Raw genomic sequence first — 17,873 nt, 5'->3', positions numbered from 1 at the left:
CAGTATATTGGAAAAAATTGGATATCCATCAACTTTGTTGTCCTTAATAAGATCTTTTCATGACAATATGCATGCTCTGTAATCTTCGATGCTATTACATCTAAACCATTCAATATGAACTGCGGAATAAGACAATGCTGTGTGTTGGAGCCCACACTTTTCGGAATCTTCTTCTTGGTTCTGCTCCAAGTGGCAAAGAGAATTGCATTGTTGGAGTACACCTGCACACTAGGAAAGATGGAAGGGCTTTCAACATCAAGTCTTCTGTAGAGTAAAACAAAGCACTGTGAGGTAATCGCTCATGAACTCCTGTATGCTGTTGATCCTGCAGAAGAGCTCCAAGAGCTAGTATCAAAATTTTGTCACGCATGCCATCTATTCTCGATGAATGTAAACAGCAGGAAGCTGTAATTATAGTTCAGAGTGCTAATACACTGTCGAATATCACATTAGATGGAACTACTCTGCAAGTTGTTCAGCTATCTTGAATCCACTCTAAAATCAAACCTGTCTGCTGACAAGGAGATTGATGCTCAAATTGGAACAGCTGTGACAACTTCTGGCAAGCTCTCTACGCATGTTTGGAAAAACAACAAACTCTCTTTGACCACCAAAGTTCTCGTGTATCAAACTTGCATCCTCAGCATCATTTTGTATGCATTGGAAACATGGACTGCTTATGCCAAATGAGAACCTCGTCTTAATGCTTTCCACGTGCGGTGCCCGAGATCCATCCTCAGAATAACGTGGAAGAACCGAGTGACCGACGAAGCAGTACTACCTAAAAACTAGCTGCAACAGCATTTCAATTATCTTGGAGCAGAGTCGACTCTGCTGGCTGGGGCACATCTACCGTTTGGATCCTGAGAAAGTACCACGTGAGGTGATGCTTGGAGAGATTTCTACAGCCAAAAGACCTGTAGTACACCCTGTGTTGATGTTCAAGGACTCCTGTAAATGAGATATGGAGAGCTTTGGCATCAACACCAACACTGACTATTGTTATGTGTGTGGTTTCATGCTGTACATAAGAATATTTGGGTCAACGGAAGCGTTCAGTTCCACCCATCTGCTTTGAGGTTGTGGTTGATGTAGTGGTGTGTGACGTCATTACGGCACGGCATCAGTAGTTGTGGTTGGCCTCTATCGGTCATCAGAAATAACCGATTAAAAGTTTTGGTACTCTATTATGAATTTCAGTAAGTGTTTTGCTTTCAACTGTTTGTAAATTTTGCTTATCTCAAGTTTACATCAAACAGATTTTGACTTTGCCTGCATACACATTTTATAGTGTTCTGTGTAAAATTACATAAACACTTCGTATAAAGCATTAGATCAAAACAGCTGCTGAACAGTGCAAGTGGAGAAGAACTGGCTTCTTACAAAGTAGATGTCTTTCATAAATTTGATCTAGAAGTTATTCTGAGAACTACCAATGTGAGTGGACTTACAATAGTCATAATTTGTTGTTAATGTACTTTACAGCGCTGTCTTGTTGTGGCCACTTCTGCCCGTTAAATTATAAATTGACTCATTCCACATCCACACAGTCTCTGCTTCAGGATGTGACCAATGGAATGGAATGTGAAATTGGTTGAATGAATAGAATGAGAACTTGGTTCTGTATATTTCATACTTTAAGGCACATAAGAAAAATAAAGGTGAAGTGTGTCAGCTTTCTATAAAATCTCTCTCTAAATTTACAAAATGACGACAGAAGATAAATTTCAACTAATGTACCCTAGGTGATACAAAAAAATTCATGTTTCCCTAACATACATTAAACCCTATTCCAGAATTTCACAGTATATTAAAACGAAAATCCGTAACAAATTAACAGAGAGGATCTTCCACAGCATTCCTATACTTTAACATGGCCACAATATTGATAAAAGGAAAATGACACTTTATGCTTGTTTAGAAATGCTATTATTCACTAAAATAATTTTCAAGCGATGCTAGCACTATCCTCAGAAAATAATTTGGAAAGGTCGTGCTCGCACCCATAAATTAAAGATTAATTAAAGTATTTAAAGTTTTGTGTAACATTTTTCAGCTATATTACTTACATAAAAAACAACGTTAACTGTAACATTATACAATTTGCTGTTTCTTCTTGAAAAGTCATGTCAACCGAGCCTACCAGATCAGATGTCAACTTTGACTTTTAATTTAACGATGACCTGGATTGTGATATCATGTGGTAACAGAAAGACAACAGAGTACACACAGCATTTCTTTTGAGACTGTATTTGTTTTTTTTGAAATGTAGACTGTTGTGAAATTTTGGTATGTAATGTGGCCTGAGGTCTGGGTTAGGTTGAAAGCTGACAGTTTAGTTGTGAATTACTGAAGTGGTATCAATTACTTCAGTTAATCCAAGCTGGTTGCAGTCAACTACTTAAATATGTAACTAACCAGAAAATAAATTTCTGTTTCTAACATATTAATCACAACTAATGACACTCCTCCCTCCATCATTATAGCAAAGAAACTCATTCATTAGTGATAAAACTCAGATATGAGGAAATGTTCCACTGTAGCAACAATATTAGAAGTGAATACTATTTTACTATAGCAATATTGTCTTATATTTCTGTAGTACACAAAAACAGTGTTTGTAGCTTTCATATTGAGGATTTGAAAGAACTGATATATTTTAACACCTTTTAAAATAGAGAATGTACACGAAAGCTCTTACATAACAGCAACAATTAGATTGACTTGCTTAAAAGCACCTTATAACAGGTAATAATAAATGTCACTACAGCATGGCTGAGGATGGATAAAATGCTACTTACTCTCCTACAGCACTACCTTGCACAAGTAAAATACCTACACAACAGTTCATACTTCATTTAAAAAACAGGAAATGACAATCAGTCACATGTAAGTGATGACAGCTAATTAAGTCTTCATGCTGTTGCACATGCAGTACACATTATCAGCTCATATGTGTACGGTTACCTTTCCCATATTTGCTGTTTTTTTTTTTCATTCCCATCCTGGAATTTCCATTAGGCCCTACTGTAAGGAGGAGTATGCAGTTTATGTGAAGAGTCTGGTTCAGTTTAAAAATTAGGCACTGCAAAAGCCTGGATAATTTGATAGAAATGGACAAGTTTCACAAATACTGGCACGTCTTTTTTTATAACCAATAAGCACTAGACATTCATAAGTGCACACCACAGTACATTAATACTGTGCACTCTTGCTGTTTTTAATTCATAACAATTCATAAGGCACACACATTTAACAGAAATGAACTATGCTAAACACTGTAGAAAACTTACATCCTCCGTTTTGTATCTGAATTTAAATTATTATGTTCTAGTTCTGAACAAAAGGCAGTTGCATACAGATATCTTCAGTTGTTATATTTTTAGTTATAAGTGAAATTAAATTGTACCAAAAACTTCCACCACTTAACCAGTTATACAAATAACGAAAAACACCTGATATATTTCCAAAAAGTTAAGTAAAACAGAATACAAAAGGGAATAGTATCCATACAGAAAAATTAAGTTAATAACTGTCTGTTGATGTGGCAAAAACACAGAAAAAAGGTAAGTTTGAGCCCCTTGGCTATGGAGCAACAGAGGACAGAAAAAATCTAAAATCTAAATTTTAGTGTTCAGTCTTTAAGTTACACATTTGGCATGACCAAAAGTGTTTTCGTACTGTATGCATGCTTCAGTCTTCTGTACATATAAATTGCTGAGTGAGAATGAGTAAAGAAAAAACAACTGTCTTTTGTAACACACTACAATTTAAATAGCCCGTATGACTGATGTGCATCGTATCATAGGCCTTTTGAGATTAGCCATTTCTATAATTCGAGAGAGTCACGTGTTTCAAAAGAAATGTGCCATGCACTTCACAGTGGTTTGCAGAGTATGGATGTGGATCAATTGTAACTGGGCAATCAGATTACTCATCTAACTTTTAAATTTACTAGGTATACGCAGGAAGACATTTATCACGATACAGTGCCCAGTACAAGATCTTCGTCCAACATTATTGTTCCCAGATCACCCTTCCTAAAAGCCTTTAAAAAAAATGCTGCGGCAGATGTCATATCTGGCTTGTATATGTACTGTCCATCATAATTCCTTACCTTTAAAGTTTTACCCAACTTCAGGGCGCACTGAGTCAACACAGTGCCTATGTTGTCTGAAGGTTCTTGGAGACCCATGAGCTCTACATAATTAAAGCGTCGGTGTTTGTTCAACCAGAAGAGAAGATAGTCCGCGATAATTTCTTCCCCCACCAGGTGATCCTGCAGGCTTGCACACAGTGAAAGGCGAAGGCCTGCTTCCACATCTCTAATAGATGGGGTAAGTATGCCAGGCGTGTCAATAAGATACACTTTTGGTTCTTCGCTGACTTTAATAATGTTCTGAACACTCTTCGTGATTCCCGCCTTTGCACCTACTGCAGCTGCACTAGACTTGCCAAGAAATCTGTTACGCAACGTGTTTATAAGTGACGACTTTCCAACATTTGGAACGCCGACAATCATGATACTGTATTCACTAGTCTCTGACCGATTGTATCTGTTTGAGCTCGAAATGAGTTCACATGCTCTTGGAATTATCTTCTTCACGCCGTTGCACTTCGCGTCTTTACAGTTTGTGAACAGCACGTCTGGTGTACCTTCCTGCTTCAGTCGAGCTAACACTTTAGAGCTGTAACTCATATCTGTCAAGTCTTTCTTGTTCAGCACCAATATATGTGGTTTCAGACCGCAAACCGTATGTTTGAAATCTGGGTTACGTCCTGATAATGGTATTCTAGCATCATGTACTTCAATGACACAGTCTACTGATTTCAACTTCTGTTGCATTTGCTTCAGCCCTCTTCCCATGTGGCCAGGAAACCAATGCAGAGCTTCTTTATTTATTACCCTGAAACAATCTCTAAAATGATATGTAACGCTAGCCATCCTGTAGCTTTCTTTTCACAGCGAAAACTGTCACGTAACACCTAACAGTAGACTGCAACAAAAAAAGCAAATGAAATTTCGACGACAGTAAGACTGTTTTAGAAGTCTGCGAGGCACATATTTACATCTAAAGTACTACAAACAATCGTAAGGCACAAAACACAACCTACAACAACCACCTCTCACGACGCCATCTGCCGCACTGCATCGGACTTACGCGTTTTGACGCAGTACTTTGCAGGTTCCGCAGATTTCACTTTGCCGCAAATTTTATGGCAATAATATCTTTGCTGAACAACATAACAAAAATGTTTACATTACTAATTTCAAACAAATCGAATGTATAAAAACTTGTAGTTGTACTTCCCTTATCATTTTATCAAATGTAAATTCTACTTAAATGGATACTCAAAAAAATTACGGCAGCAAATAGAAAAGTCAATGAACTTGGAAAACAGCAGATTTATTTCGTAACTTATTGTGTAATATCACAACTATAAGTTTATAAAAGTAAGTTGTTAAATAAAAATAAAAGTTGGGTGGAGGGAAATATCGACGCGTACTTGTCGACTGTCGCTATATGCGACGACGATATTCAAACCCCAAATGTAGCAACACTTAAGCTATAAAAAGCAAACAAACAAGAGACCGTGTTGTCTGCACGCTGTAAATAGCGAAATGGTAAGCCATTAACACATGTAAATTGCTCACTTCCTAGAGTTTATTACACCCTATCTGCTGTTTTTCGAGACATTTAAGATTGATGCTTTATTTTCTTGTGAGATGCAGCAACATTATTCTAAAATAAATTATTTCCTGTATAATATCTGTTGTAGGCTTTTTGTTTTAATAGTCTTTTCCATTAATGTCGAATATTTTGTTGTCATGTTTAGTCCTTGGAGATTTGTGCCTTTGTCCGCAATTGTAAATCTTCCGGTAGATTACTACTAGATCCGAGCATTTATTCAGTCCTCATAGTGAACTCTAAAATGACGATATTTAAAACAAACTGACCCAAGGGGGTTAGGAGAATGTAATACAAAATGTATTCGCTTGAAATAGATGACATAATTCTCAAGCATTATGTTCTTCGACATAATTTGATTGTCTGAGTTCTTGGTTTGAATGAAACGTTTCGAGAGAAATGAGACCTAGCTTCTTAGACTGTAGTTATAATAAAAGGAAAGACTATAAGCTACTTCCATTAAAAGCGGTCACGCGTTTCGTCTTTTAAAACATTATAGTAAGCAGTATATAGAATGTTGTCAAAGTGACGTTCATGTCATGTCGTACATTATTGATGGCAGCCTCTTATTTGAGTTTCGGATTACCTGCAGTGGTAGTCACAATAAGGATAGGGGACTTAGTTGAGCAGTTGATTCTTTCTTATGCCAAATTGCAGTATGTACAAAGAATGTGCATCCAAAATATGTTAAGCCAATACAATAACATTTTCTATGAATCTTATTGTTGTGGTCTCCAGTCCTTATGCAGGTTTCATACAGCTATCCACACTAGTCTATTCTGTGCATAATTACTGCACCCTACTTTCATTTGATTCTGATTAATGTTGTCAGACCTGGGTTGTTCTGTATGATGATGTTGTTGTTCTTCTGGTCTCTCCTTCATTACTAAATTGATAATTCCTTGATGTTTCAGAATATGTCCAAACAATCGATCAGCTCGTTTAGTCAATTTGTCCTATAACTTCTTTGTTTTTCCAGTTGATTTCAGTATTTCTTCGTTGTTACCTAATCTTCAGAAATCGCTTCTACTTTTAGTTTGTTTCAGGTAATTTGTCAATACGAACATTTTGTTCTTCATTGCCACACACGCTGAGGTTACTTGCAATACAAAACATAGTTCTACTGTTCACTGCTGCACACACTTAAAACACTCACAGATAACTGCAGGACTGTGAAGATGCCGCTGCTCCTCCTGTCTCAGTTCCAGACCCTGTATTCAGTTGTGTTCCATTATCCACTTGACAAACTAAGCCAGCATTAAACTGATGTTTTGGTAGTATTTGCACATATTACTTTTTTGAAATTGGGATTATTACATTATTTTTCAAGTCATAGGCTATATTGCCTATTTCCTATATCTTACATACCATGCCAAGAGTAGCAACCAAAATTAATATAGAACTTATCCCTGAACAAGCTGAAGTCAGAAAACGGAAAGCGGGTTGTTGTCAAATACTGTACCTGACTCGGCACAGTAAAGACGGTTTTGAAAGTAAACTGATAATTGCTACTGCCTTTGTTGACTTTTCTGCTGTGTGTGATACAGTAAACCACCAATGACTCTTCATGAAAGTCTATGAATTAACAAAGGACATTTGACTGACTGACATATTAAGAGACATGTTGCAGAATAGAAGATTCTACATAACCGTCCAAGGAAAGAAAAACAGATGGAGAAAACAAAAGAACGGATTACCTCAGTGAAGTGTTCTTTTGCCTATTCTGTACAATATGTATGCAAATGACCAGTCACGCCATCCGGAAATACAGAGATTTTTATATGCTGACAGCACTGCCATCACTGCTCAAGGAAGAACATTCGAAGAGATTGGAAGTAAAGCGGCAGAGGCTTTGCAACTTAGTAAACTAGTATGAAGAAAAACATCTGTGACCTAATCCAGAAAAACACTAGTATGTGCATTCTGCCAGCATACTAGAGAAGCCTCAAGACAGTCGGAAATAGAATAGAGAGGGGTTAAACTACAACACTGCACCAAATGAAAAGTCTAGGGAGTCATCCTAGACTGTTCATTGCTGGGTTAAACTGTAATACTGCACCAAACCACAATATTAAGGAGTCACAATAGACCATACACTGCCATTTGGAAAAACACTGCACCAATCTAAAAGGAAAAATATCTGCCAGGAACAACGTTACACATAAACTGATCAGTTCAACATGGGCAGCACAACCTGAAGTTCTTCGTTCATCAGCAATGGGACTCTGTTTTGCAGACAGAGAATATGCAGCACACACAGGAGGTGTCTTGCCACTCCAAACAAGTAGACTTCACTTTAAATGAGACTGTCAGGATTGCCACTGGATGCACCTAAACCTGTACACAAAATTTACCCATTTGCAGTCTTAACACCACCAAATACCAGACGCACAGTAGCCCATGAAATGGGGGGGAGGGGGAGGGAAGAGTAGCAAATAGACTCACGGTGCGCACTGTGTAGCCACCAAACAGTTTCAACTTGTCTTAAGTTGAGGAAGAGATTTATCCAATGGACAGTACCACTAGCAGGCCAACGTGAGACCTGCCGCCTATTTTTATGGTTGGACCCACTGTGAAATACAAACCTGCTCCTCAAAGAAGAAATCACCCAAGGGCAGCAACTACAGTATAGTCCATGGAGAGCACTGAATAGATTGAGAACGGGATTGGCAAAATGCTAAGTAACATCGTTAATTGGGGATATTCTGAAGCTGACAAGTGTGCATATAGAGAAACATAGACGATTGAACATTTGCTCATGTGTCGATAGATGGAGCTTGTTTGCACAGCGGAAGAGGCATTTTTGTGCAATGACAAGTCCATTAAAGTTTTGGAGGAAGAGAGTTGAGATATTCCTGGCTGGACTCAGAAAGTAAAGTAAGATCTTCTGTCATGGCTGGCTCTTGCAAGTATGACAGTAATTTTGAGGGAATGCAGTGTACACCACAGACCTTGCTTCCACTTAAGTCTTTCAGTGCTCTGTTAGATACGTCTTACAATATCATGTCCCCCCATCTCATCTTCACTTACTTCCTCTTCTTTCTCTATAAGATTATCCTCAAGTTATATAGATCTTTTTTATTATGTTTTTGTTTTTGTTTTGCATGTTGGTATTCCAGTTGTCATTTTTTATTAGTAGTTCACTGTAGTCCCAGAAGACCGTCGTCATGCCTTTACTGGCTGAGGGTGGGGATTTGCCTCTTTTCTCTGGACGACAAGTGGTGTGCGCCAGTCTACGGATTACCATTTTGTATTCATTTTGAAGTGATGAGCCACGTTTGATCGCCTTTGACAGTGTTGGACAAAGTATTGTCACAAACGGCCTTGTAATGCACAAGCAACTCTGCTATTCGTGTGACAGGCGAGCCCTCTAGTACAGAGTCCCACAGCCTATTGGAAAAATTATGCTTATATTAACAAATTAAAGATGCTCAGAAAACTTCATTGTCTATTTTCTCGATAAACTTTGAGCATAGTATTGAATGCTCTGAGATACTCATAATTGAGTCCTGAATTTCATGCACCATAAGTATAAAAAATCCGAGTGCTGTGTGGTCTCCTTGTTATTCTGAAAACTGAGTATTTCTTGCCTTCTTTTTCACGATGCTTGTCTGCAACTGTATGCCTCCTCTGTGGTGAGTAGCAATCTATCCTTTCTGTGTTGTTATTCCATCTTGAATTTTCCCTTGTTTCGGTTTCACATAATGATAAATTAGCCATATATGCGGTAACACATGAAGCGACGTGGCTTCTCTCGACACTGTTATGTCATTTTGGAAGTAATGCCAATGTATACCATCTTTATTTTAATTTAATTTACTGTAATTTGTATCCTGCACTGTTGGCTAATAAAGTTTTGTGGACATTGTTCGACAGGCACTCTTCGGCACGCAGCTCGTCATAACACTGGTGATGGTCAGTGTTATACAGAAGCTTGGACCCCATTATTCTCTAGCAAGGTGGCTTCTCTGCTCCACAGGGTAGGCTGTCTTGCTCTTCACAGTACTTTTGTAATTTTTTAAAAAATAATTTACATAATTACTCATGAATGTGTAATGGTGAATATTTTAGACCAATTTTTATAATAGAAGGAAGTGCAGTGACATGTTTTGAATGTAATCTCTGCTGATACTGATTTATTTTTCTTTATAAATTTGGGAAAATAATCAGTTTTTGAAAATGTAAGTAGCTGGATAGATAAAGAAATCTACTCACAAAGCTGTGGCAGGAGAACAGACATACAGGGAGTATCATAATTAATAGCATAAACGCATACAGTTGAAAGTACAAGATACTAGAAGCAAAAAAGTCTCAGTAAACATAGGGTCGAAAATGCATACCTTCAGAGCTACGAGCAATTTTTCATCTTCGATACTGTGAAACAAATCTTTTCTACTGCAAGTTCTTTTCTTTCCATAATTTGGGAAGTGGTAGTATGGACCAAAATAAGAAAAAAATGTCCAGCAAACATATGCTATGAAACACATACCTCAAAAGTTACGAGCACCTGATCGTTAGAAGAGTTGTATTTCAGAGTAGCAAAGATGAACAAGTGCTCAAAGCTCTTAAGGTCCATACTACCATTTCCCAAAATATGGAAAGTGAAGAACGTGCAGTAGAAGAGATTTGATTCACAGTATCAATGATGGAAAAATTGCTCGAAGCTCTTAAGGTATGCATTTTTCACCCGATGTTTACTGAGACTTTTTTGCTTCTAGTATCATGTACTTTAAACTGTATGCGTTTACGCAGTTAATTATGATACATCCTATGTAGAAAGTATTACAGTTTGCAAGCTTTTGGAGCCAGTGGCTCTTCCTCCTGGCAGGAGGGTGAAAGGGGATGGAAGGGGGATGAAGGAACAGGACCGGTGAGGCTTAGGAAATGGGGAGAGTTACAGAAAAGCCGTCCAGAACTCCGAGTCAGGGGAGACTTAGTGGACAGAACGAGAGTGAAAGGCCGATTGTCGATAGGTACACTGGACAAGATTTGAAAATATGAGAACTTACAGGTAGAAGACACGCAATACAGAGACTGCTGACAAAACATCACGGAAGAGTTAATAAGAGCTGAAAGCCATGTGCATCATATGTGGCAGGTGAGGTGGGGGCCAGGAGGAATATAGACGGGTCATCTCACCTGTACATCATGTATAATACTCTTAGCTTTCCACTTTTATTAACTCTTGCACAGTGTTTTGTCAGTAATGTGTGCCTTACTTATTACCCTATATTCCACCTCTAAGCTCATGGGTTTTTAAATCTCTTCCAGTGCAGCCTCTAACGATTAGTCTTTCCTTCTGATACTGTCTGGTAAGCCTTCCTGACCGAGGGCTCTGGTTGACATTTTCAAACTCTACCCTTTTTCTAAACCTAACCAGTCCTCTTTTTCCCTCTTCCTGCCCCTTCACCTCTTCTGCCAAAAGGAGGACACACTAGCTCTGAAATTTTGCAAGCTTTAATACCCTTATAGGTATGTTCTCCTACCACCACTTAGTGAGTGGATTGATCTAGCCAATTTATTTATATATGTGGGTATATACAGGGGATAGACAAAATAATGTGAACAGTAGTAGTAATGGAGTGGTTGTGTTTTACGGTCAGCAACGCAGGTAAGGCACGTGTCGTGCTGGACTGTGTGTATTCATTATGGAATAGGCATCAGTGCAGGTTGTTTGATTAGTGCACACTTCATTTTTACATTCAGAGGCCGAGGTCAACATGCAATGAAAGACCTAACAGAGTTCCAAAGAGGGCAGATTATGGGGGCTCAGTTAGCTGGAGCATCAGTTACCAAGACAGCCAACTTATTGAATGTTTCAGGAGCAATTGTTTCAACAGTCATGACACCTCTACAAAACATATAAAGAAATCATCGTGTAAGTCTAATAGTGGGTGCAAATCAAAATTAAATAATAGAGATCGTCATATGCTAACACAAATTGTGTCAAAAGAACACACAACTACGGCAACTAAAGTGACCGCAGAGCTCAATAGCCATCTTCGAGACCTCGTATCTATCGACACTGTCTGCCGAAAACTCCGTAAAGTGAATATTTGTGGACGAGCTGCTATACCGAAAACATTAGCGATGACAACTGATGCAAAGAATCGTAAAACATGATGTCAGGAGCATAAACCCTGGACAGACGATCAGTGGAAACACGTCATGTGATCTGATGAGTCAGCGTTTCCATTATTTCCAACATCGAGCTAGGTTTGTGTCTGGAGAATGCTAAAGGAAGCCTAAACTCCTGATTGCTTGATTTCAGTGACTAACCATGAAGGTGGGTGTGTGATGGTGTGGGCAGCCGTATCATGGTATTCTGTTGGTCCCATCATTACTCTCAAAGGCCTTGTTACAGCCAATGATTATGTGAACATTTTAGGTGATAAGAAGCAGCCCATGATTTAGATGTCGTTCCCCAACAAATGTGGCATATTTCTGGATAATAATGTACCCATTCACACAGCCAGGACAGTACAATTATGGTATGAGGAGCATGCAATTGAACTGCAGCATCTTTGTGGCCAGCACAGTCCCCAGACTTGAAAATTATCAAATCCTTGTGGCAGTACTGGAGCACAGGCTCTTCATCACTACAGGAGTTAGAAGAGTTTCTGACCGAAGAATGGCATAACATTCAACCGGAGACTATACAATCATCATATGCCAGTATTCCAAAAAGAATTACAGCTATATTATGGGCAAATTGGGGTTCAGCCCCTTATTAATAAACCATTCTCAAGTAAGTACAGGTGTTCGCATTATTTTGTCTATCCCCTGTATGTCTGTTGCAATGGACCATTGAGTTGATGACTGATGATCATTGGGTATGTCATTACATCTCAAAAATTTTCTATTAGCTTGTGTACACAGTTGCTATAAATTTTTTGAATAGCCCCACGATGCCTGCAACTACTAATTTTTATTTTCAGTTCGTACTATCATACAGTATTGGCGTTTGGCTATTTTCCAGCACTTACGGATGTTTGTTGGCTCTCCGATTGTATAAAGTATCACTGGCGGTAAATACTTGAAGTTTACTGATTGTGATGTTACAAAGAACTTATGCCAACAGTACCTACAAACAACTGTTAACTCTGTAGCTAGTGATGTATATTCCACTAAATTGGCAATATTTGGCATTGCAGGTGTTTCATGATCAAAATGCTAACAAATGTATCTTGTGGAGGGTAACAGGTAGTTCTGTAGCTGAACTAAGCCAAAATGAAGTATTAACTTCCTAATGATCTGTCACCCTGATGCTATTTGTGATAATTTTTACCTTAGTTTCTTGTTCTAGTGCCACAAAATCTTGCCATGTGACTACTTCACCTTCTGCAGAAAGTTGAGGCTTGTAAGAGAGTTCTAAACTGTGCAAGCTACTGAATGATGTAAGTGTCTTTCAGTAACTCTTCTGCATTTTGTGTCGACTCTATAAGAACATTTACAACTGTGGATCGACAAATCTCTCTTCAATTCGTAACTCGCATCAGTCGTTACATATTATCATTTCCATACAAAATCTGGGAACAGAATAAAATTCTTGTTAAGCTTGCTTGAGCTGTGTTCCCAGATGTTGTCATTATCGGCTGCATCTCTTACTCTGTGCCTTCCGAGACATCGTCGATTCGTGACGCCAAACTATAAGTGACCCTGCCATCGCAAGTAGAGATACTCAATCACCGTCACTCCTTGACGATGTTTTGTGACCACTCTTTTTTCACAACATCTGCACATACATCAAACAACAGCACACAGAGTGGGAAGTTCTCTGTCTAAATATTAAATAAACAAAGTTTTTACGTGCACATCCCTCATCAGCTTGAGAGAAAGAAGTGAAACATGTTGTTCTGAACACACTTGGTACTTGAAAATGGCATATGACCGTGGTCGATCAATAATATGAAAATAAAATAATGTTAATGTTTGCAGAACTCAGTAAAAAGAATGCATCAATAAATTTTTGAAGTAATGTCATAATTATTAAAATGTCAAAATGTGGACGACCAAAGTAACAACAACACAAAACTGTCAGCACAATGATTTACTTAATTTTACCAAGCTGAGTATTGCACAGAGAATAGTAAAGAGCATGCTTTTACGTAATTTTATTCAAATTTTGCTTATGTCTTGTGCAACAAGCAACGCATTATATAATGATTTTATCTTGAAACTCTTCCATTGGTCCATGTTTGCATAGAAAAACAACAAAATGGTAGTGTGGATCCACCTTGAAGCAAAACACTTTATTTATTTATTCCCCCAAACAAGTTTCAGCAACAAATATCTCCATCGTCAATGGGTTTTTTGATTCTGAAACGTGCAGAAATAGCATACTTATAAAACATTGTTATATGTGTATTATTTTGTTCCAAATATTGTGTCTGTGAGTAGTTTGACAATACCTTATTTACTATATGTCACAGGATGATATTCCAGTTTTGCTGCTGTTTCCAGTGCATTTTCTGTTCCTTTGTTGCTGCTTTTCCTCGGTATACATTGTGCCATCTGCAACTGTATGAGTGGCTGTTAGTAAAAAAATACAAAAATGTGAACTTAGGTATCTCAGTGTTACACATTTGGAATTGCAGTGTGTTGTGGATACAGTTTTGGTGTACTAGGCTGTTACATAGTGTTTCATGCACACACATTCATTGGATGGCTTGCGGGTACCTTTAAACACAGAGAAACACAACTTTTGCACCTCGTTAGAGATCTAAAATGTTAAGCCATCTTGCTGGTTGGATGTGTTGCGAGAAATGTATCACATATTGTAAGAAGATTAGGAAAATTATAGTGGGAGTTCTGAGTTACTCATGTCTCTGAGCATGATACATTTTTTTCCCCCTCTGCTATAGCCTTTTGTATGTAATAATTTTCTTCTATTGTTAGTTTTCAGTGTAAACTGTTGCTGTGTTTCAGGATGTGCAGATCTCTTTTATATGAGTGGAGTTGTGATTTTTGTTCAGTAGGTAGTCTACAAAAGTGGAATGTGTGCTGTCACTCTTTAGAGCTCTCATGTGTTCCGTGTACCTTGTTTGGAAATTTCTGCTTGTTTGTCCTGTGTACTGGGCCTGACAGGAGTTAAATGTGAGTTTGTATATTTCAGTCTTGTTCTGAATGTTGTCGGGATCCCACTGATGATGGGGATATTTATTGCTGAAGCTAATTTTGGAGGAATAAATAAATAACAAAAGCGTTTTGCATCAAGACGGACCCACAAATCCCATATTGTTGTTTTAGCACATTGAATTTTTGAATACATCTGACAGTTAAGCAGTCATCAGTCCAAAGATTGTTTTAAACACCATAGGGGTTTACTAGACATGGTCCTGTTGGAGGTGGTGCGCCATTGCCTTTCTCAGACAATTTAACTGACTTACCCAGCTGGTTATTGGTGGACCTACAGTTTAACACGGGTTCCGATCGACGGTGTGACTCGGCGTTTTTCTCATCGACAAACACTGACAGAGGTGGAAAGTAATATTAAGTGACGGATGAAAATCCTACCATTGACTGGACATCTAACCCGAGATCTTTGGATTTGTAGTCCAGCACTTTACCACTGAGCAAAAACGGTGGAAGTCAAATGTATATTAAAAACTTTTCATGCCTAATGATTTCTGATACCTTAAAACTGTTAACTCTTTTTAAGCTAAACTGTGTTATCTAATGTGTTTCAAAATTACAGTGCACATTTTTCAGGTGAAATGAGTAAAGTAGATTTTAAAAAAGTTTCACACCCAATGACGTCACAATAAATATGGGGATTTTGTCATTATACTGTACAATTCACTATACATTAAAACGGTTAATGCTCTTAAGCTTGAAAGCTAGAATCTGAAGTGTCTCAGAATTATAATTCTATGATCTTCAAATAAAATTCTGAAATTAATTATTTGAAATTAATAAAAATAGTTGCAGTGGATGAGGCGTCAGTTGAGCAAAATTTGAACAAACAGGGCTGTGGCATAGCTCGGGCACACCATCGAATGCTTAAGAAAGTACGTTTATAAACAACTAGCTAGAGCTGCAAACTTACAGAATGTCTTTAAAGGATGTTGCAAGGCGGTCAGATATCCAAGAAATTGGTTCTCGTTAATATGCGTTGCTTGTTAAGTATTATTTCCTTGGCATTTTTTCTGTTGAGTGCTATTTCTATCTCGTCAAGGAAAAGACACTTAATGAGCAATGCACATTAAAGAGAGCTGATTTCTTGGATATCTGCTCCCAGTTACTGACAACTTCCTTTAAAGATGTTCTACAAATTTGTAGCTGTAGCTAGTTGTTTGAACATACTTCTCTTAAGCACTCGATGAGACGTACAGGCTATGCAAGAACCCTCAACAGCTCCCTTTGGTTCAAATTTTACTTGTTAGAGATCATACCTGTATGCTTGACTCGTATGTCTCGTTCATTGCAACTACTTTTATTAATTCCAAATAATTACTTCCAGCATTTTCCTTGAAAACCACGTAATTCTAAATCCGAAACACATCATAATGTAACTCTTTTAGGCTTAAGCATAATAATAATTTTAATATATTGGACTGTACAGTTTTTATAATTATGACACACCCATTTTTCTCATTGGATGCAACACTTTTTTAAATCTACTTGCCTTTTTGCTGTTTTGTTATTTACTATTAGCATTTTATCTGAAAAACGTTAAATAACTATTTTTGAGCTAAACCATGTTAACAGATTTAAGGTAGCTGGTTGTACAGTTTTTAATGTCTACAACATGCCCATTTTTCTCATGATGTCATTGGGTGTGAAAATCTTTTTAGATATGTTTTATGTCCACTGTTTTTATGTTTTGATGTTGCTTCTCTACAGCATAGCGTTCTTTCTGTATTTGTACTGTACACATATAAGCTTTGTCCTTCAGCTCCTGCAATTTTAATTTTTTCCACACACACACACACACACACACACACACACACACACACACGAACAAACCATTATATTATGTATTAATATTTGGCAGTTTCATAACGCACTTGATAACAGCCTAATATAAAGGCCAAAACTGGTTGTGTGGTCGTAATAATGTTATAATTAGAAACTGTAGTGGTTTTTCATTACCTGAAATACAGTGGCAGAATCAGCATCAATCAAGCAAGGAGAAACTAATAAATTATCTCAATGCTGCGAGGGCAGAAGTTTGCAGGTTTCTTCAGATATGATATAACCACTTGATGATTAGATCCCTTAGAGCTAGCAAGTTCCAGGGATGTTGTTTATTGTGTTTCACCCACTGTTTCAAATAGTCCCAGACACTTGCTGTGGGATTAAAATTGGGTAACTGCAGACCAGTTGAGGTGTGTGTAAAATGGGGAACATATGAGGGTGGTTTGAAAAGTTCTTGGAATCACCATGAGAGGTCAGTGCTAGCACAACGAGTTGTTCACATGATATTCATTGGACTGTTGTCTGTAAACACATGCCACGTCAGTGCTCTACAGAGAGCTGTGGTGGTGACGTGGCTCTGTTGTTGTTCCCGCGTAGTGATTAGCGAAGATTGAAAAAAAAAAATCAAGATTCAAGCAGTGATTAAGTACTTCGTAATGGATGGTATTAAAGCAAAGGACATTCATGCCGATATCCAGAATACACTGGGGGACTCTGCTCCTTCATATTCAACTGTTGCCAAGTGGACAAATGAATTTAAATTTGGTCGGGAGAGCTCAGATGATGATACGCGCAGCGGTTGGCCAAGATGTGTTTCTACTCCAGAAATCATTGCAAAAGTGCAAAAAATGGTCACGGAGGATCACCAATTGAAAGTGCGTGAAATCGCTCATGCTTGCCAGATGTCGTCAGTAAGGGTATATCACATTTTAACTGAAGAATTAGAAATCAGAAAATTATCTGCAAGATGGGTGCTGCGATTCTTGACGTGCGCCCGCACCCGTGTGCCATCGCCACGGCAAAATTGCACAAACTAAGGTATGAATTGTTGCCACACCTGCCTTATTCAGCTGATACGGCTCTGTCAGACTGCCATCTCTTCCCAAAACTTAACTTTTCTCGGTAGACGAAGATTTACTTCAATTGAAGAATTGATAGCTGGAGTAGACAACTATTTTGTAGGCCTGGAGGAAACACATTTTCAAAATGGGATCGAGGCACTGGAACATCATTGGACCAAGTGCATTAATCTACAAGGAGACT

General features: G+C 38.1%; 2 protein-coding genes across 2 annotated transcripts in view; one reads left to right on the top strand and one right to left on the bottom strand.

Moving 5' to 3' along the window:
• Window positions 1-3,309: 3,309 nt before the first annotated feature.
• On the bottom strand, window positions 3,310-5,134 carry LOC124552630 (mitochondrial GTPase 1). The gene has a single exon (XM_047126955.1). It carries the CDS (start codon window positions 4,943-4,945, stop codon window positions 3,980-3,982), a length of 966 nt encoding a protein of 321 aa, XP_046982911.1. The 5' UTR covers window positions 4,946-5,134; the 3' UTR covers window positions 3,310-3,979.
• Window positions 5,135-5,489: 355 nt separating this feature from the next.
• Window positions 5,490-17,873, top strand: part of LOC124552727 (transmembrane protein 161B) — a 102,423-nt gene continuing 90,039 nt past the window's right edge. Inside the window, exons 1-2 of the mRNA XM_047127067.1 lie at window positions 5,490-5,626; window positions 9,567-9,670. Coding sequence (XP_046983023.1) covers window positions 5,624-5,626; window positions 9,567-9,670 — 107 coding nt within the window. The 5' untranslated portion in view covers window positions 5,490-5,623. The remainder of the gene's footprint in view (window positions 5,627-9,566; window positions 9,671-17,873) is intronic.

This window comes from Schistocerca americana, chromosome 10, assembly GCF_021461395.2.
Source record: "Schistocerca americana isolate TAMUIC-IGC-003095 chromosome 10, iqSchAmer2.1, whole genome shotgun sequence".
Lineage (NCBI taxonomy): Eukaryota > Metazoa > Arthropoda > Insecta > Orthoptera > Acrididae > Schistocerca > Schistocerca americana.
Note: the sequence above shows the minus strand (reverse complement) of the source record. Positions and strands in the feature narration are given on the sequence as shown.